Source organism: Trachurus trachurus (assembly GCF_905171665.1).
Source record: "Trachurus trachurus genome assembly, chromosome: 15".
Lineage (NCBI taxonomy): Eukaryota > Metazoa > Chordata > Actinopteri > Carangiformes > Carangidae > Trachurus > Trachurus trachurus.
The window spans coordinates 18,674,041-18,695,539 of NC_139906.1; the positions used below are offsets into that span (position 1 = coordinate 18,674,041).

The 21,499-nt window shown below is 39.6% G+C and overlaps 1 protein-coding gene across 1 annotated transcript in view; it reads right to left on the reverse strand.

Annotated features, from left to right (window-relative positions):
* The window catches only part of eys (eyes shut homolog), a gene marked incomplete at both ends in the record, with an annotated part of 145,668 nt that overhangs the window by 80,937 nt on the left and 43,232 nt on the right, over positions 1–21,499 (reverse strand). Inside the window, 6 exons of the mRNA XM_083988625.1 lie at positions 29–136; positions 599–695; positions 13,585–13,844; positions 14,636–14,757; positions 18,458–18,579; positions 20,301–20,498. Coding sequence (XP_083844751.1) covers positions 29–136; positions 599–695; positions 13,585–13,844; positions 14,636–14,757; positions 18,458–18,579; positions 20,301–20,498 — 907 coding nt within the window. The remainder of the gene's footprint in view (positions 1–28; positions 137–598; positions 696–13,584; positions 13,845–14,635; positions 14,758–18,457; positions 18,580–20,300; positions 20,499–21,499) is intronic.

The window sequence follows — 21,499 nt, forward strand, 5'->3', positions numbered from 1 at the left end:
AGAGGGGAAAAAATATTCATATACTTACTCATTCACAAGATCTTCACAAATTCCAGCATTGTGGCAAGGGTTGGAGGTGCACTCATTGATATCTTCCTCACAGTGAAAGCCAGCAAATCCCATCTTACAATCACAGCTGGAACAGAAAAATCACTAATATTGATATTTTGTCCCTGATGGAAAATTGAATCTTGCTGTTTCTTACTGGCACATGCACAGAGTGAAAAAAATCAATAAGAACCAATTTAATGATACTAATTACACATCATATTTGGAGTGATTGCACATACAGTAGAGACCTATACAGTAGGTCTGGATTTTGACAGTTTAACTAAACCTAATGCAGACTGAGGTAGATTTTTTATTTCTATTTTACATTTCTACATCTATTAAATTAAAATAAAAAAAATAGTGCGACTCAGAATAAATCTATTAGCTCCAGATAATCTACAATCAAAATGACCTGAAACCTTAGAGGACTGAAGGTTTCTCCTGCTTCTACTGTGGATTAACAATTTTTCAAAGTCCATCTTTACAAATCCTGACATTTTCTTGCCTCCTACTGAATGTAAAGCTGCTTATGGATAACACACTTTACCTGTAACTGTTGACCCCGTCCACACAGCCACCCTGGTTTTGGCATGGATTTGAGCTACACTCATTGGTGTCAATTTCACACCAACTTCCTTCAAATCCTGAAAGATAGATGAGATGGTCATGGATCAGCAAGCCCCACTACACCCTGAAAACGTCAGGGCCGATGATAACAAAGGCCCCAGTGAATGCCATTTTAATGGAACTAGTAGCCCCTGTAGCATATCTCATCTTCCAGCTCTCAGCACTCACTGTTTCCCCTTTGAGAGTGTGTAAGTCTAATAATACTTTAGTGCCACAGACAGATTGGTCTGAGGGTTAGTGGTTTGGGGTTTGGGAGGTGTGTCTCTGTGTGTGTGCGACTGCATGTGTGTGTGTATGCGAGAGAGAGAGAAAGCGAGCGAGTAGGGGGACATCTTGTTAAGTTAGGCTAAGAGGGAGAGGCTAAGCCCAAGAGCTCTTTTGCTCCTGTTCATTAGGGGGTTGAGGGGCAGGATGGCTAAGCAGATCAGCATGGCTGTTTGGTTGTACTTTTGAAGGCAGCTGGGAAACTGTAATGTCCTGCCTGGCGGAGGTATTCCTCTGGCACTTGGTGTGGTCTGTATGATGGTTTCCAGCTGAACAAATCAAACTGCCTGACCTGTTGTCTGATGTAACATGAATTCATGAATGAAAATAATTAATGCAAATAACGGACAAAAAGAGTCCTAAGAAAAGGCAAAAATCACAAGCTGAAAAACATAATTGTGAGATGCTATCACTTCTAAATATCTTGTCATTTAAATTTATTTTTTAAAATGCAAAATAATCAGTCAATCTAATCAATCTTTTTGGTAACATTGTCAGAAATGTGTGATGTCATGTGACGTTGTTACTTGAACATGAAATATAATATTTACCTATGTAGCAGTTAAAACAAAAAAATGAGGAAAAAAACATATTTATGCCAGAGCTGTTGTATTGAATTGTATTAAATAACTAAGTGCACTGAATGCCCATTGTCTGAATTCCCTTCTTTGAAAAATATCTGTGGTAAATCTACATTTTTACAATAAAAAAAAAAAAAAAAAAATTCTAGATAAAAAAATCAACTCGGATCAAGTAGGAAAAATCCAGCTTCTTGAACTGAAACAAATTCACACTAAAATTTAAAAAAAAACATGACATTCAGACCTCAACATCAAGGTCGAGCACCATCTTATTGATTCTATGCGGCCACCACTGCATCTGTCACGCTATGAGCAATAATACAGAGACACCATACCCCGAGCACTTTACCATCAAACTCCTTTAAAAGCTCAGACTCCCATAGACGACCACTGTGCTGTCCCTGTAGAGAACCATCTGCCACACACAATTAAAGCTGCTACATGCAGACAGCGAAGGGTTAATAAAACAACCCTTTAATGATTGTTAGTGCCGTTATTGTTTCCTTGTCTCATTAAGCTACACCCACTGCTTCAAGTTGGATTAAAATACACAGCATTTGAAATATAATGGGTTTTGGCTCATGCTGAATGGCAATTTTCAGCTGAGAATTTGTACTAACAATTTTGAGTTAAAATACAGCACAATTAGAAGCTCTGATATTATGTTATATTATATTATATTGCTGACGGATTGATTGCTACATGATTCATACCACGTTGTGGCTTCTGGTGATTTTTCCATTTTCCTACATAAGGTCGCCATAGAAGTCTGATGGAATCCTGTGCTGTTTGCAATCTTACCACACATCGGGAAATAACACAATATAATGCCCTGTAATGGCATCAATTTTTGGTCATTGCTGTGCTTTCAAAAGCTACTGTAAACCACAGTTGGTAGAACACAAAATTGCATGGGCCATACATTTCTCTGCTCAGGTAGATAAACCAATCGGAAGCTGGTGCTTGTTGTTTGGTTTGTTTTCAAGCCACATGGAGCTCAGCGATATTTGATTTCTTGAATGATAAATTGCTTAACAACTGGATGGAGATCTCCAAGCAACTCTTGCTGTGCATTTTAACCAGCTTAATAACCAATATTGTATATCATTATGTGTACAGTGAAGAGAGACAGATTTCCAATACAACTAACGTGATGATAATGAAAAGAAAAAAAAAAGCCAGATAGTGACACTGACAAAGCTCTGTGCATCCTGGGACGTAAGAAGAGAGGGAATCCATGAGACCACAGAGAGCACAGAGCATCTGGTGAATTATGGGACAGCACAGGTTTCGCAAGCTGGTCTGTCAGTCAAAGCAATGGTGGAGCACCTCGGGGACTATTTCGAATGTCACTGCAATGTAATGCATCTTCTGCCACTAAGCAGTGACTGGAGGCTTCTCTTTGACAGAGTACAGAGAGGGATACCCAAGGCGCGTGCTCACGTAGTCATTCCATCATCGGGCTGGAGCTTCAGTGTGTGATCACTGCTCCCGCCAGTGCATGTCTCCGAGGAGAAGAAATTGTGGGTAATCCCGAGTGGATTGTGAACTAACCTTGATGGACATTTCAATTGAAATATGAGTGACGTCTTCATTTTAACAGCGTGAATTTGGGTTGGGCCGTTCCTTTTATGACTGTAGTCTTATCAAAGTTGCTGTCAGCCCGATGTTTCTTACAGAGAGGTCATTTAATATGATACTGCCCACCACTTTTTCAATATAGATTATGGGCTTTTGTGTGCGGTGTCTGCACGCTGTCATAGATTACATCAAACGTCAGACATCAATTATCGCCTAATGTTTGGATGATTCTTTCTGCCGAAACCTAAATGCATCATCATTCCCAGTTGTCTGTCACATGAACTGCCCATAAATGTTTACAGGTGATGAATCAACACTATGACTACTGTCAGAACATGGGTTATGGTTGTACACAAGCACAGTAATTCAAGATTGCCATCAACAAGGGAAGGTTTTTTTTTTTTTTTTTGAGCTCCGCATGATCTTTCATCTCCTGCGTCTCACATGCTAAACTGTCAAACTGCCACTTAAAATAGTTCATAGTCATACTACATCTGCCAAATATAGGAACTCTCCAACATTATTCTTATACATGTATCATTCATTTAAAGCAAAAAAAAATGAACAGTGTAACTGAAAGAGACTTCATGTGGCTTTGTTTGGTAGTCCCTAAATGGCCTGTCAGTAACAACAGTAGGCTCCTGTCTTGACAGAGCAGGAGCTTCCTCCTAATGCAAAGGTAATGAATGACCAACACCGTAGTGCTGCATGTGTTCACCATGACTGTTTCTTGACATGAAAAATGCTCCAACAGCGAGGCAGTTTACGGCGGCACAGAATGAAAGTGGGGGGAAAAAAGGGAGCAAACAAAAGGAAAAGAAGAAAAGAGAGGCCACACTGATCCATCACTGCAGAGAGGATTTGATGGAGTGTTGCTGTACATCTTGGGTTTGTTTTTGAAATCCTGTTACATAATTTACATTCTGTCTATTGGAAAACGCAGCCACAAAAATAAAGTCTTGGGTAAGATTCTATCGGATGAATAGATGATAGCTGTGTATTAAAGCTGTCAGTTCCAAAAGATTCATCATGCATCACCAGCTCTGTGAAGCAAACAAATACATTCAGGAAATTAAAAACAAGTACTAATAAAGAAACAAACAAACCAGATGTCAGATCAGTCACTGTAGATGTGCTCCTCATATTCAAGGACGGCATGTTGCTTATGAGTCCTCTGCATGCATTGCCCAGAAACTGGGTTACTGGAATAAGTGGGTTAAGAATGGAAATCTTTTTTTTTCTTTTTTTTTGCATGTAAACACCATCCTCTGCAACCAATTTACCCCACTGCTACACACCTGGACCACCTCTTCAGCTATGTCAATGAAGGCACAAAATGATTAAATACTGAGTTTATTTAAAATGTGTTTACTGTACAGCTGTTACAGTCTATTTTTATACATTATGTATAAATGAAGCCACTAACCTCTTTCTCACACTGGTGTGCAAGTACTTAACCGTAGCTACTCTCTGGCTTACACAATGCTCACAGTATAAGGTGGTTTTTCTTTTCCTACAGTTTTAGTTTTATTAACTGGCGTAGTTTGATTTTCAAAGGACACACAACACTTGTTAACAGTGGCTAGTGACTACACAGAGTTATTAATCTGTTGCAGCCAGTGCTCACTGCTTGATATGCAACTTTTTAATATTCATGTTCAACCAGATAGTCTACTTGTAAAAGAAACATATCTGCCAAGTGTATAAGAAGTGAGAGAAAAAAATGTGTGGAACAAGAGTTCGCACCAATTGTGCGTCTCTGTTAAATTATCCACACTTTATAACCATGTCACTGCACGGCCTCAACCTGCAACAAAAGACAAACCTGACTATACAGTACTCTGAACTTAACAACTCCATAATATTTCTCAAACTTGCCATTAAAACAAATGACGCTCCATGATGTAAAAAAAGAAAAGAAAAAAAAAGCTGCAAGTGCTGATGATCCCACTGAGAATCAACACTCGGCCTGCACCACTACGCTGCTCTCTGCTTAATGTTTTTGTTCACAGGTCCATTATGTTTGAGTCTGAAAGTTATTACCTTGACTTCTACAGTATGACGATGTTTTTCAGTAGCTGGCAGTTAAACCAGGACTGAATCAGGGGTTTGTCATGCATTTGTTGTTCTGCCTTTAACATAGTGTGCCAGTACCCTGTGCTGTGAGTTTGTTCTTGAGTCCTCCTTCTGTCTATAGATAATGAAACATAATAGATAATACACATTATGATCCCTTAGATAGTTACGGTGCTTCAATATGTCAACACTTTTTCATTTTTCATCTGTGAAATTATAAATATTTCCACAGGCAAATGCTTTGAATATGCTTTTGCCACTTTTCAAAAATGTTTTTCAAGGTGTTTTTTTCCTCCATAGCTACTAACTGAGTAAATCACTCCATCTGCTATTAAGAGTGTCCTGCACTGCCCTGCTGTCATAATCTAAATGAAAGAGTACTTTGACTTGATACAGATGCAGATGCACTCATCTAGGTCGCCTTCGGCTGTCACCCTGCACTTAAGAGAAACAGACTTCATATAAATGAAGAGAGGTTACACATAGGCTGCCTTTAGCCATTTGATTGGTTCTCTACATAGCCTGGCAGCTATGGCAGGCTATGTAGAGAAGAATATCAGATAAAAAAAAGAAACATTATTGAACACGACTAAACCTATGCCTTTGGATATTACATATAAAATGTTTATTTGTGTAAATTCTTTCAGCACTGTGCTGCTGCTTAGGAACCATTTGTGTATTTCTACCTGCTGTGAACTATTCAGAGGTTAAACACCACTAGGCTATGAATGACTGAGAATTTGTATGAATGCAAAACCTCTAATGCCTTGTCTGCTGACTTTTTTTTTCTTAATGCGGCTGTTTGGGTTGGAAACAGAGGTCTCAAAGCTAGAAGAGAAGAAAAAAAAAACACCTTTTGCCCTCAGCAGTGGAATATCACTAGCGTGCTGAGATCTTTGCTCACTGAAGGGGCACGATCTCACACTGAGACTGAACACCTGCTACATTTTAATATTTTCTTGCCTCTCTGTGTGCCATCTCTTTCAGAACATTAGACTATGTACTAGCTCTCCAAATGGGGTTGTGATTTACAGTACGCACTCTAAAGAGCTTCAGTTCAACATCATTTCTACTTCTATTACTTTGCTCCAAGTGAGATTTACATATTATTCTATATCTTCACAACTTTGACTTGTTCTGCTGTACCCAGAAGAAATGTTGAATTTGCATAGAATGTAAATTCAATTTTGTTTTTCAGCATTTATTGTGTGATAAGAAGCCACCCTCTTTGTGAAAGCTTTCACTGTTCTGAGCAGAAGTCACAACATGTCCAGGAATGTTCTTCAATATCACTCCTGGAACTGAGATGTCACACGGTGGAGAAAGTGAAAGGTACCTATTTTCATCATTGTTTTTGATGTTAAAAAAATGACCGTTGGACTTTCATGCAGAACAAAAGGTCACAGAAGTTTTTGGCTTTGTAATGAATTCAAAGCTATTGTTGTGACAATTTCAACTTTCTTTGAAATGCTGATAATTAATGATTCCAAAGACTAACAACTTGTAATTGTTCTTTATATCATAGACGTGGGCGCTTTTACAATGTGGTCACTGAACGCCTCTCTTTCATGGACCATTATTTTATCAAAGGCGACGTGTCTGTGATCTCAGTAATTGTACTATTGGGAGAAAGGGTTATTAAAGAGGCTTCCTGTCACAGTATATTGGAATGAGTCATGAATCAAAATACGACACATTTTATATTTTTACATTATTATAAATCTCTTAAATGTAACCTCTATGTTTTAAATGCCACTGTAAGATCTCACCCTGGACACTGAGGTTTGTACTTTTCTTTCGAAATAAAATGTATTATTATTGTTATTAAACATCTTATGATAAAAAGCAAGGACAAATGATTAGCTTAAAATTAATTTATGATTAAGGATAATAAGCTAAATCTTGTTAATTTAAAGCATGTATTAAGCAATGTCGGTAGGGCATTGGGTTGTGTATCACTATACTCAGAAAAGGGAAAAGGTCAGTGACAGCAACAAACATCTGCCTGGGCATCTGGCAATGGAGACATATCCAGTATTTCCTAGCTCCTCTATAAAAGAGAATAATCACTTGAAATGAATGAAGCGAGGACAAGCTTTTCCAACACATCCCTGGCAACACCCTCAACACATCTTTTTCAATATCATATTAGGTATGTGTCAGTTCTCCTGTTGGCACAGATTCACAGAAGCTCATTAACCAACTGTTTGGTAGGACACAATCTCAATCTTGTGGAAGGTGAAGGCTAGTGTAGCATGCCATGCAAATAAAGGGGTTTGTTCTCCATCTGGCCAGGAACACCTCTGGGGATATTCTGAACCATGGAGACCAAATGGATTTTGCGTGTAAAGGGCCCACAGAATCTTTCAGAATTTATTCACTATACCACAAGAAACATATTTGCCCACTTGCAATGGACTCGAGGTCTACCAATTGTCCCCCTGTCAAAAAGCTAAATTTCTAACATTGAAATATGCCAAGTTGTACCAATCTAATGAAAAAGTGCAGGGCACAGGCACTCTCTAATGCAGATGAAAAATCACATGACGTATTACAGAGTCGTTAGTCAATCTGAAACATTAAGGGCCGCAGTGACATGGTGTTCTTCTAATATTGAAATACAAAAATACGAGCCATTATTACTTTTACTCATCAAAACCAAATGTCATTTCAAAGACAATTAAATAAAAAGGGATTCAGAAAAGTGACACTCACACTCTGCTATTGATTTTCTACAAAGTCACATGGTTGCTAATCCATAAATTATTATTCTCAATGAGAAATTCTGAATGTTGCTGAAATGTGAGTCATTACAATTTACTTAAAAGTAGGGAGAGGTTTTACAAGCCAGCTAATGGTCTGGTTCAACTACAGTACTGTTCACTTGAGCCTTTGGTAAACTCTGTTTATCTGGAAAAAATGTGCATCTGTGAATTTAATCCTAATCATTGTGCAAAGCATCAGGGATCTTTAAAAAATATATATAATAATTCAAAAAAATGTATAGTTTTTGCATAATTCTTTATAATATTTAAGGATTTATCTTTGTGTTTCTATATCCAGTACTAGGAATTCTTCAACTAGCACAAATGTGTATTGATATTTTTCTGTTTGTTGACAGGGATTTTGCTGTTTACATGCAGAAACTCAAAGCAAACTCTTTAGCAAACTGAGCAAGGACACTCGGGCCTATAGATTGTGTACAGAACTCAGGACCAGCTGTAACTCTGCCATGTACTGTAATCCTCGTTGAGTGATGCTACGCGTGTTTGTTTCATTTGTTGTGGTTGTCGGCCAAGTAACCCTCGCCCCCAACCTCTACCCTAACTCTCCCATTTTCAGGTTGCTCTTCTATCAGCCTTGGCACTCCCTGCTGAGGCTCCTCATTAAGAGGAAAGTGGAACATCTGTGCTGGTCAGGCAGGATGACTTAGGCCTCCTGGTCAGAGGCACAGCAGAGAATCACTGCTAGGAAGAACAAAAACTTCCTGCAGGAGCCCTCTACAATCAAGAGCGCATACCTGCTTTCTTTTTTTCTTTTAAGAAGATCCTTTCAGCTGGCTCTGGTTTTTATTCTGCCCTGCAGGTTCTTCTCTTCTCACAGTATACCTTTGTAGACAAAATTCATTTCCATTGTGGTTTTATAAACCTTTTTAAAGCTGCTCCCAGTAGGCACCTCGTAATGGCTGCCTTTTAGTTTTTGTTGAATTGATGAACACTAAAGTTGCCACATCACCCCTTTTTGTGAGACTGATATAGTCACAGAGAAGCGTCTTGGGAAACCTATGACCGCACTCTTAGCTTTACAATACATCCTTTACAACAACTTTGGAGAGAATTGATCATTAAAGCCACTGGTAAACTGCTTATCTTTATAAAAGTACTCTGTCATCTCCTATCGGATACTGTCAAAAGACTGGCCATAAAAAATACGACAGTGACCATCCAGTATCAGAGTATTACCGCTGTCTCCTGGGTATCTTCCCATTAGATACCAGTGTCTCTTCAATCAGCAATGAGCTAAAAGTAGCACACTGTGAGAATCTGAACACAAGACCAGAAATACCGTAGATAAAAACAGATCCAAGATAATATTTTAAACAACATTAATAGTATGTGTAATGAGATAGTATTCTCCTGTTTTCTTAAGGCTGCTACCAATACATATATATTTGACAATTATAAAAAAAATTGAACACTGGTTTGCGAATATACTGTACTGTATGCTTATTTTATTTTTACACTATATCTTAATATTTTCTCATAAATAATTGGGCAGACCCAGCTCCAGAGCACTGTGGAAGTGCTGGAGAAAGGTCTGGCTGCAAGGGGAGTTTGTTTCCATTGGTCCTCCTGAGAGCTCAGTGTACTGCACCTCAAGAAAACACATGCAACACCTCAAGTGTGCTGCATATGCATGCAGAAAACAAGGCATGAAAATAAACATGCTGCAAATTCAGTGCTACAACACATACAGTATTGACTGAAGTGTTTCTGTTTCAGTGGCTGGGACCTACCGCCATTAAATGCCCAGTAGTGACTTTTAAGTTGAATTAATGAATTAACTGATTAACCAGCTGAAAGAGGGAGAGAGAGAGAGAGATGACATGGTGCAAAGGGGCCACCATTTGGACTCCAACCCAGGCTCCTGTGGTTTAGGATTACACCTTTATGGTAACCTACACCCACATAACAGTTATTCTGTGTTGTCTGACTCTGAACTTATACAGTAGCATGTTTATCTGTGTTAGTTTTTTGTTGTTTTTGCAAGGTGTGTGTCAAATGGATGAATATGTTTTCTGAATTTCGCAGCACGTTCATGTCCTTGCACGTGTTTTCCTCCAGTTGCAGTGCGTGTTGAGCTCTCAGGGCCAGCGGATCTGTTTGGGTGGTACATTTGCATGAGAGGAGGTGAACACTGTCGTCAAAATAGCTAATTCCCCACAAAGAAAACGCCACAAAAAATAACTGAGCTGTCTGTCGACTACGTGACTGTGTGATCCAAATCCTCATCAAAAGTTGCCATTTTCAGCGTGTAGGCGCTAGATCAGAGGCTTCTGTTGTTTCCTGTGGCAAGGGGGGGATTTTGAAAGCACTAACAGACAGGGCACACAATTTACTGGTCTAGCTCGAAAAACAAACATTCCAATATCAATATGTAAGTATGCATAAAGCACTGCAGTGGCTGGCTGGCTACTGCTGACTCATCCTCTACCAAAAACAAAAATTGGCTAAACAGATAGGATTGTCAGCTTCATGCTAGCTGGCTGGAAAATATAACCCCAGTCTAGACAACTGATATGTACCATAATGGAGCGTCGTTAACAGGAGACACCTTCATGTCCACCCTGAGGCGTATTTTTTTTTACCATGGAGTGGCTGCCATGCTTTCCAACTGTGTGCATGCATAAGAGCACACACTGTGTTTGAGTGGGGATTGTGTGGGCTCAAGTTTGATGCAGTTGGATTGTGTACCTTGTGGCATTTGTGCTGTGCAGCATTACTGGTCAGGGGGCTGTGATGTTTTAGTTTGGTTATGTAAGATTCAGTGTCCAAAAGCAAATGGGAGGTTTTGGATTTGAGTGCATATTTGCTGGGCACATGAGCATGTTTTCAAAACATATTGCTGCAGGACTCTATTAAGTGCCAATTGAGCTGCTTCAGTTTCATGTCATATAAATGAATCAATCTCCCCCTTTCAATTCAATTTAGCATCCTGCACTTTCTACCGCACTCAGGGCAAAATAGCAAATAAACATGGCTAAAAGCAGAGAAAAAAAATGTCCATCTGATGCTGATTTTGTAACAAGTTAACCTTTCTAATGTTCACTCTGGTGTCCATCTTCACTGCGTGGGATGAGATTTGCTTATGGCAGTGAATCTGGCAGACACAGGCAGACAAATTCTAATTTAATTAGGCCTGGGAATAATGTAAAGCCTACACAATTTCCTTGACAAATAACCTACACTGAATGGTAAATAACAAGTCTGTAAAACTGTTATGCTGGGAAGAAGCCATCGGTTGTATAACAGCTCTGTGTTTGTTGAGTAGTAGCCATGTAGGATGGATTTATGGTGAATAATAATGGAGAGTAGTGAGAAGTGAAAACGACCAAGCCCACGCAAAGCTCTTGGTGTAATGTATGCAGCCAGCACCTAATTTCCTATTCCTCTCCAAGGAAGCCTTCTGAAACTAACCCAGCCGCTCTATTTATATCTGGCAACATCTTTTCATCTCTGCGCTGACAGAGCCATTAGGTACAGCACAACCCTATAGCGTCTTGACCTTCTCGCTGAAAAGTTTGGATGTTAAAACACAATATCGTTTAGAGTTCCTCAACAATCAGAGAGCTCAGTGATAAACTTCCCAGCAGGACATTTCAACCAAGCAAATGGGCCACTCTCACTGCCCATGACTAATGTGTTGTGTTTTTTTTTATTGTTTTTTTTCTATAAACTGACAGAGCTTGTGTGCTTGTGTGGATAGTTTCAAATGTGCATGTGTGTGAAGTCAAGCCTGAGTGGGTGTGTACAGTATATCTTAGTCATATCAGTCATTCTGGCCATGTGTGTTTAGTATCTAAAATAAGGGCACAGTGAGGTTTCAAGTCTTTAACGCTCATGCACAATGCGTTTGGCCTTCTGTGTGAGTTCATATCTCACGTCAGTAGATTGTACATGTGACAAGCTTTGGTCACTTGAGATAAATGTAATAATTTAAACAACCTACAGCAGGGTAAATTTAGCCACATTCTTTTATGTTCGGTCAAATATGGCCAAGAAAACAGTGTTGACGTCATTTGAATCCATTGCCACAGGCATCAACTTGAGTTGATGCTGACACCTCGCCGCTCTGTGAAGAATCCAACCAACATCTTTCAATGGCCAAGTTTCCATGTGTTTGACACAATGTCAAGCCAAAGCACGAGTAAAGACCAGGCTTTGAGTGTGAGGAATTTCCTCAGCATCAAGAACCTCAAATTATGAAGATGAAAATGTATAATATCCAATATGCATTCAAAATTAATCTTCAACTGTATTGTACTTGTAGTGTGTGTGTGGTCTTGGTTGCCATAGTAACAAATCAAATCAATAAAGATACGTCATGGCAGCAGAGTTAATTTACATTTAACTATTATTGTATGTTTTGACAAGTATATGAAACCCCCCACCTCTTTGGATTTCTTTCTTTCTTTCTTTCTTTCTTTCTTTCTTTCTTTCTTTCTTTCTTTCTTTCTTTCTTTCTTTCTTTCTTTCTTTCTTTCTTTCTTTCTTTCTTTCACTGTACTGTAGCTATGACCACAACAATATAAATAGCCAGCGACTTTTATCTTGTGCTATAGTGAAGGGAGTTAATGGGTTTACCCAGACGACTTGTTTGGACACTTAATGAGTGAAAGAAAGGAGAATGAGCAAGAACATTATGCAAAAGAGAAATAGCTATTTAGTCGAGAATTGAATGCAATGACATGCCATGTATTTTAAGTGCTGATAAGTACACATTAGGCTAATGGGATGTAGCCAGAGGTTTTAGGTTACATTGTTTTGTATACAAAAAAACAGCACAATGAATTAATTGAACAAAAAGCTGGGTTTGTGGCCATGTGGTGTTATAATAAGCATATGGTGGGGTTTCAACTCAAGGTTTGTGAACTGAGTGCTACTGCAGTTTACCATGGATGGTGTCATGAACAACAAAGCTACCGCCAGTTTTAACTGACCTTGATCATTTACAATTACAGTAAGCCACGGAGTGAAAATCAAAGCAAGATATGTAAGGCAGTATAGTACGCAATGTGTTCTCATTACAAATAAAAAGATTGGAAATCACCTCAGTCCTGCTGTTGACTATTCTTTGCAAAATTGTATGTGTAAAAATCCAGCATGTCTTGTAATCAGTTTGCTTGAAACCCCATTCAAAGACCAGCCAATGACCTGATTCCACCTGTGAGGACTAGTCAATTCTCCCCCGATGGCAGGACAAAATGAACGTCTTACCATTTTAAATCTTCCCTGTAGGAAAACCTTTCCTGTTTTTATGTGGCACATATTTTCCGTGCCTTGAGGAAGGTCCGACACATGATTTATGCACAGGAAAACAACATCATTGTCTCAGTTGATAGAGTAACTCTTTGGGAAACCTCATATATTTCAGAGAAGAGATAAAAATGATGCATGCTCAACTGTGACAGGAATATTTGTCATATTCTTGCTAGAACCTTTGATCAATGACGTACATGTTTAACCTGTGGTTTTTGAACTGTGCGTTTTCTGCCATTTTTTAAATAGGAACGACATTCGGTAACCTACTGAACAAAACAGTGTAGTTACACTTCAAAAGTGGGCTACAGAAAAAAAAAAAAAAAGCACTATTAGTATGAAGCTGTGGCGGTGTGTTCACTCACCAGCTGGGCATCTGCAGGAGGCTGTTCCATTGGAGCGTGTCAGGCAGGTGGAGTTGTGCAGGCACGGATTGTGGAGGGGGTCACAGGGGTCATAAGGCTGGTTGCACAGGGGGCCGCTGAAGAAGGGGGGACAGGTGCAGGAGAACTCCCCGGGTACGTCTGACTCCTGACACTGAGCTCCATTTAGACAGGGCCCAGAATCACACTCATCCACATCCTCTGCACAGTCCACACCTGTCCACCCCGGTGAGCACAAACACCTTGGACACACCAGAGAGGAGATGTGATACTGCAGAGGTCTTTTTGGCTTAAATTACAATGAATCCTAAATAAACAAACCCTTATGGAAACCAATAACAGATGTAGCAACAGCATGGGTGCTTCAGATAAACTAACAGAGGGCATATATATATACAAGTATATGTACATATATTGGCACTGCACTTATGGATCCTTAGGTAAGATAGTGTTGGGACTTCATAGGTTAATTGTATTACTGGTCAGAGCAGCTTATAATTCTGGACAGCTGAATGTAGGACACAAGAGGTTAGAGCACTGAGTGGGGATTAAATGGAAATGTATGAATGGTAGAGAGAGAGAGGAGGGAAACTAGAGTGTGTGTGAGTCTGAAGTATCTGCTCTTGAAGCAGGTGACTATTCCACTTGGTGGCAGTGAGTAGCCGAGCACTACCAACCACTCCACCTTGCGCTCCGTTCCTTTCCATCCCCCAACTTTTTCACCTGAAGCAGTTTCACTTCTCCCCCAGCGGGAGGGGCAGGAGAGGAGGGGGGCGTGCGGTGGAGTCGGAGGGGGCATTAGCTGAAGCAGATACACCGGCTTTTTCCTCCAATGAGTCACAGATCCCCTGAAACCTTTTCATGCTGTGAGCCATTGATTGACTCATTTGTTTTACCTGCCATCTGCAATTCATTATCTCCGCTGCCAGTGGAAGGACATATTGCTATCTCTGAACAGCTTCTTTTTCTGCATTTATTAACTGGCTGATGCACCTCGTGAGGACAGTGCCCTCGAGCCAGCTCGCACACCTACTTGTAGCTGTTGAGGAGGTCTGTGCAGGTGGCATTGTTTTTGCACGGCTGTGATAAACATTCATCAATTTCTTGTTGGCAGTACTCCCCCTCCCAGCCAGGCTGACACACACACTCATAACTCTGCAATACAAAAGAAAAAGGGGAAGTACTATTAGATTAACAGTGAAATACAGGGACACCTTAAATCTGCACTTGTCTTGTATTTTAAGGTAGTTAAGAGTCTAGTATTTATAATAGCAATACACACCTATATAAAGCTGTTAATGATGATGTTATGGGGCAGTCAGAGGGCATTCTGCCACTTATTTGTTAACTTATTTATACCTGTTACATTTGAGAAAAGGAAATGTAGCAACACTAATATACTTGATTAAATTCATCCCAATTTTCGTTCAAAAAAAAAAAAAATATTGCAGAATAAAACCTCCCACTCACAAGAAAAAGATCTTTCCTGTGAAAATCTGTTTTAAGTGTGGCAGAGTCATGCTTGTCTTAAATTTTCACATTACTGCTATGCAGATGTATTCCTCCTACCACCCACCCTCTGGATAAAATGCAAGCCTGTTTTTTCCACGCCATTCAAGGTATGTACCGTACAAGCCTTTCTTATCAAGCATGCAATATTACCACCGCATATTTTGTCTGGAAAGGAATTTTCATAGGCAAGCAAACATGTAAAAATATAATGGATTAAGATATGTCAAGATTCCTCTATCAATGAATATGTTATTTTTTTTACTGTACTGTCAGAAACTGATTAATACATGCGTATATGTGTATATAAGTCCTGCCCTCACATCCTTTCCATTCTCTCCTCCCTCAGTATTCAAAGCCGTATACGGACCACTCTTCCTTTATTTCATCATTGTAATCTACATTATGATAATTAATCACGACACAGGAGATGAATGGTTTGTTTGTACTGGTTTAATTTAAATTCCTCTTTGCACATCCAGGATGAAGGTTGTCGTATGGTCAAGGGTTTTTCAGGATTTCTCACTGCCAACATCCCATCTAAAAGGTCCTGGGTGCTGCTGGTTGAATGCATGCTAATCTGTATTTCATACACTAGAGGGGAGCCGTTAAACTTTGTCTGATATAATTTGTACACTGTGGGGCCTATGGTTGTGGAGAGAAAATGCCGTCATCTTGTGATAAATTAGATACCTCCAGGAGACTCCAATTCCTTACCCCTGGCAATAGAACATAATCTCATTTTTGCTGCTAAGTCACCTTCAGGGACAGCAATTCTCCAAAATAAGCTAAAGCTCTGTGGGACACTGTTCAGAGAGAGGAATAGCTGCACTGTAAACAAGACTATGTGGAAGGAGTTTCCAAAAGCTCTTGCTATTTGAATGATGACTTTAGGAAAAAAAAACATAACAGGGAAACAGAGAGCAGTGTAACTGGAAAAATATTGGTTGAAATTTCATTACATCCCTCATATCACAGCCCATTTCTTTATCATGCAGTGTGTCCTTTTGTCTTTGGATATGGAACCTTTGGTTTATCCTAGAAAAATACTCTGAAATGTTTTAACCAGGATTCTGCGCAGGGACAATCTTGAAACCTTGTCACAGAATTCCTTGTAGGCTATTTCATAATACAGGGAGGTAAAAAGTAGCACTTGTCCTTCAAATATCCTGAAATTGCTACAGAAGCACTTTCTGAAAATCAATGTGTCTCTATAACCACAAGAGAAGATGCTAGTTTGCTTCTGGTGGTGGTTAGGAGTAGCACAAAGTCTCCAATGAAAGAGTAAAGTTAGTGTTTGTTGTGTGTCAAAGTGTCCATGCCAAAAAAACAAGTGCTTTTTCACACCGTGAATAGGTATACATGTACATATATAATACATTAATATGTGGTTTCTTGATCCATAATCTGACTTTTACTATTTTTTAAAGGCGGCTGATTCATTAGATAAAAAACTGACCGTCATTGAGTGGTTGCTATGGAGGAAGGTCACTGACACATTCTGAGAGCTTAAAGATTAGAGATAGAAATTTCCACCATTCATTTGAACAGTTGAAGTGTGGTATTGTAACAGTAAAGAGTGCATATTGTAAATATAAGAGGTTCTGAAATGCCTGTGAAAAATAATTTCTCTTTTTTTCTTGTCTGTATTCTGCCCCAACCGAAAACTTTGTGTTCATTAAATAGACCTCATCTTTCTTACATGTACACATTTTTCCAGAGCACAGACTTATTTAAAACCCGAACATTAGGTGTGAACTATTAGTTATTTGTCTTTGTCAGGATAAAAAAAAGAAAAAGAAAACAAACCCAACAACTTTATCTATGACACATCTGTTTCACTGCTGCAATCTGTTAGCAAATAAGCAGCTGTTGGAAAAAGGCCCCAGGTACTCATCGCACAGTTTGTGAGCAGCATGCAGCTCCCAGGGCCTTTTTGCAGCTGCAACAGATCAATGTTATTGGCTTAAAAACACTTGAATAACTGCAGAAGTAGAGCTGCGCCTTGCAAAAAGGAAACTTGAAATGATCTGATAAAATGATCTTTTGTACACCAGTGTGGGTATCTGTATAAGCAGACATCAATGCAGGAGGACTGGCTCGCACATAATGTGCTGAGAGGAAAATCACTTGATCTTTGATGTACAACTTACAGCCTGAATTTCACAAACACGGCTTTCATTTATTGTTTCAGCAAGCACTTACAAAGAATCTACTGACCCTGCATGCAAAAGGCAAACCAGACATTGTCTTGCTTATCCAAAAGATACAGCAACTGAAATTCAATTTAAACTGAGCTACATTATCTTAGCTATGACTGTGGAAGCTGTGGGTAATGCGCTGTGCTGCAAATGTATTGTGTTTTTTCAGAACCGTGCCCCGTGGTTGGCCATTTTTACACTTGACATTTGACAGTGACAGGCGTTCATAATTTCCTGTCTGTGCCTACACATGCTTTACCTAGTCAGGAATAAAACACCTTACTGTAATAGCAGCAACAGTAAACATACTGTTATGTACAGTGGCCGACAGAAAAGAAGTCACTGAAAGGCTCCACAAAAATCTAAAACAAAGAACTATCACCCACAATGCTTTCTTTGTAGTTCATGTATGTACTTGTATCTAAGACTAAATCTTTTCAACATAATTAACTTTTTCAAATTGCAAAAGAAGATGGACACTGTGGTTACATGTTGGTTGAAAAGTCATGTGTGTTTGTTACTGGGTATACTTTGGTTCTCTCTCTTTGGTCAATTTAGCTCCTCAAAGCTCAGTAAGAGGGTATAAATATATAAACATAATTCACATAATTTGTCTATTAGGAGACACAAAAAAGAGGTGCATTTATTATACATTAGGCATGTTTTGTTTGTACAAAGGAGAACCTCCACGCTTCAGCTGACAGACTGAATTGCAGACCGGTGCGTCTCAGGGCAGGAGACAGATGAATAGTAGGCAGGGAAAGGATGATGGAGCTGATGCTGTTTTGTTTGTATCTTATTTCATTAAGACACATGAAACTTTCCCAGTGAGAATAACACCAGACAAATTTGGCAACAATTTATACCCCTGAGCCATGTAGGCATATTTTATTATTTCTAATGATACGCACTGTTTATATTTTACTACAACAGATATACTTTTAGTCAATACCTGCATGAGAGTCATCAAATGTAATAGGCTGGGTTACAATATGTGACTCAGGCCTGTCAATATTTTAAGAAAACTCTTGTGTTTCTCAATGAGTTACCAAATGTAGCGATTTATAGAGCACTGGACCGTTTTCAAGGCTTTCAAAGGCCATTACATCACTCTGCTATACTGCCAAACTAAAATGTCCACTCACCAGATGGAGGTCCTTACAGGCTGAGTTGGGACTGCACAAACTGTTCACACAGTCATCGATGTCTTGCTCACATCTCGGCCCGGCATAACCTGGACTGCAAAGGCAGTAAAAGCCGTCGACAACTGAAAGCAGAGCAGTGGGACAGTTACAGCACCTTGCATCATAAATGAATTCACTTCTCTGTCAGTAGGTGCTACATCCCTACACAGGTAAATGTTGATTATGAACATAAAGCATAATCCCTCACTGTGATATCTTTTTAAGGGAGTAATGCCATTAAAATAAAAGTCCTCTGCTGTATCAGTCAAAGCAGCTCTCGCTAGATCTACGTGGATGGTACCGCCTCCCTCCCATCAGTCTGATGGAGCCGGACACACTAACCACCTTTAAATGAACCTGTCTGCAATGGCTATTGAGTCCTCTTCTCTCCTACCACTTTTCTCGTCCACCGTCTGTCATTTGTTTCCACACTCTCAACACACTTTCAACACACCGAATAAAGGGAGAAAGCATGAGAAAGCAGGGCAGCTGAGGAGAGAGAGCCCATTTTCAGGGTCATTCTTTATTCAGATGTTACAAATGTGCCAATTTCTTCCATCAGAAGTTAGAATCTCCCATGTCTAATAATGCATTCCTTCCTCTCCTTAATTATTAATGATGTTAAAGAGGGATGCATCACTCTGTTTCTCCAACACAACACTGGTGTACAGGCAGCTAGTGACAGAGGTAATTGCAGTTCTTACAGGAGTGAATTTATTACTTCCCCAGTCAGGGTCCCAGGATTCTTCATTATCCCAAAGATTTACCACGTAATCTATGCTGTCACTCTGTCTTGGTGCGTGTAGCTGCTATTACTCTCATTAAATGCTTTAGGTCCTGGGTGGCAGCAGCATTACTCATCTCAGCCACTATGGCTATGCAGTGCCTTCCCTGGTGGCTGGCTGGCTGCTGCTGAGCACTGGCCAATAGGTCCTAGAAGCCTGCCTCACTAACCTAAGGCGAACTGGCTGCTTTCAAGATTAGTCAAGACAGCTGGCCGAGGTCTACTGTAGCACAGTGAAGGATGGGATACTCTTACATAGTGATCCACTGCCATCACTGTTTTGTTCCGGCGTACGCCAGATGAAACAACATTGGCAGGATTTCAGAAATGCTGTGAAGGCTGAAAGTTAACACTGCAGCACAAATATTTTTCTACTGAATAATCTACTTTGACTCGGTGCAACTGGTACATAGTGACTGCGCTTAAAAAACACTTTAATTTGTGCAGTTTCTAGTTATTGTCCTTCAAAATAAATCTAAAAAGTAACAAAGTTAAATATATACTGTATATTACAATCACTGACTAACGGATGATAAGAAATACTCAATTTTAGGAGAGTTATTATGATCAATGAGGTTTTTAATAAGTCACGTCAAAGATGGAAGACATAGAGGTGAAATCTTATTGGATAGCCACAGGAAAAAAAAGAGAAACAATATTCTTCCTTGAGCTTTGATTATATTAATTTTGTCATTTATCATCCATTATTCAAATTACAACACAACATTGATGCTTAATTGATTCCCTTTTACAGTTGTGTTAAGAAACTAATCAAGCCTGCTCCAGCAGGTAATGTCCTAGATCCTCACATCAGATGGAATAACTCCACTCTCATAACACCCTAATTAGCTGCAACGGTGACCCGATTGAAAACTGCCTGTCAGCCTGTAAGTGAGCGAGACAAAATTTGACATACTCACTGCGTGTGTATGTGTGAGTGTCTGGTGTGTGTGTGTGTGTGTGTGCTTCCATTTTGAGTGTCTGCTATTAAGCGTGCTGGCATGATAGGTTGTTTCATACCATCATAGCAGAAGCCGTGAAGACAGGGGCTAGAGCTGCACTCATCCACATTGATTTCACAGCGGGGGCCCGTGAAGCCGCGGCGACAGTGACAGCGGAAACCTAGAGGGAAATGGTCCTGATCCAACTCCTCCACACACACTGCACCGTTCTCGCAGGGATTACTGGCCTCACAGGGCAGGAACTCACAATTATGACCTGGAGTGAGTCGAGGAAACACACAGGTGAAGACCTTCCGGCAGACAAGAGTGTGTAGAAACACAATGTAGACCTTGGTATATTAAAGATTAAACTCATATTGCACATTTCCTTGAACCCGCCCTTGCGATAGATCATGTGCCATGTGAAGCTCACTCACTGAACAGAGAGACAAAGAGCCTGCAAAAAGACAGGCAGGACATGTCTCACAAGTGTTCGACCATAAACTGATTCAGAGTCACTTATTAGATTTAAAATACTATCAATTTTTAGAACCTTTCCTTTTTCCCCTCACGCAAATTAAATCAAATGCAGTTTTATATGCACTTTTCTGGACAGTCACACAAGATAGCTACTTCTTTAATTTCAGTGGGTGAACATTTAAAATGAAATGTCTGATGATGTTATACGGTGCCTCAAATATTACAAAGTAATTTTGTGCTTGTGACAAAACAATTTCCAAAAGAATAGTTTATCTTCAGTTCTGATTGGCAGTAATGTTCAGTGCTGATTTAAAAGCACACCTGTGGCTGTCTACCAGGCAGCTTCATTACTTATGTGCTTGCTGAAAAATTACCACTCGCACTATTAAGATTTTTGTGTCAGTCGCTTTGTTTTAACTGCCAAAACTGTACAGACAAATTAAAATGCCAGGCATCATTATGCTCAGGTCATGCATAAAGCAAACATCTGCTGGAGACAATCACTCCTCTCAAGCACAAAGAAAAAGTTATAAAATGCAAACAAAGGGAAGGAAGGAAAGAGCACGCTTGAGTACAAACTGTTGATTAAGATAGTGAATGCACATTAACACAGAATCATGAATGTTGCAAAACAAGACAAACCAGACATGGCACTATGGTTGTGTGCCCTGATTATTTCTGTGCAATAGTCACAAGAAGAAACATGTAGAGAGATAACAAATAATCAATAAACAGACAATGTTGTGCAAAAATCATCCCAAAACATCCTGGTGAAATCAGTGGCTTATTTTTTAGAGG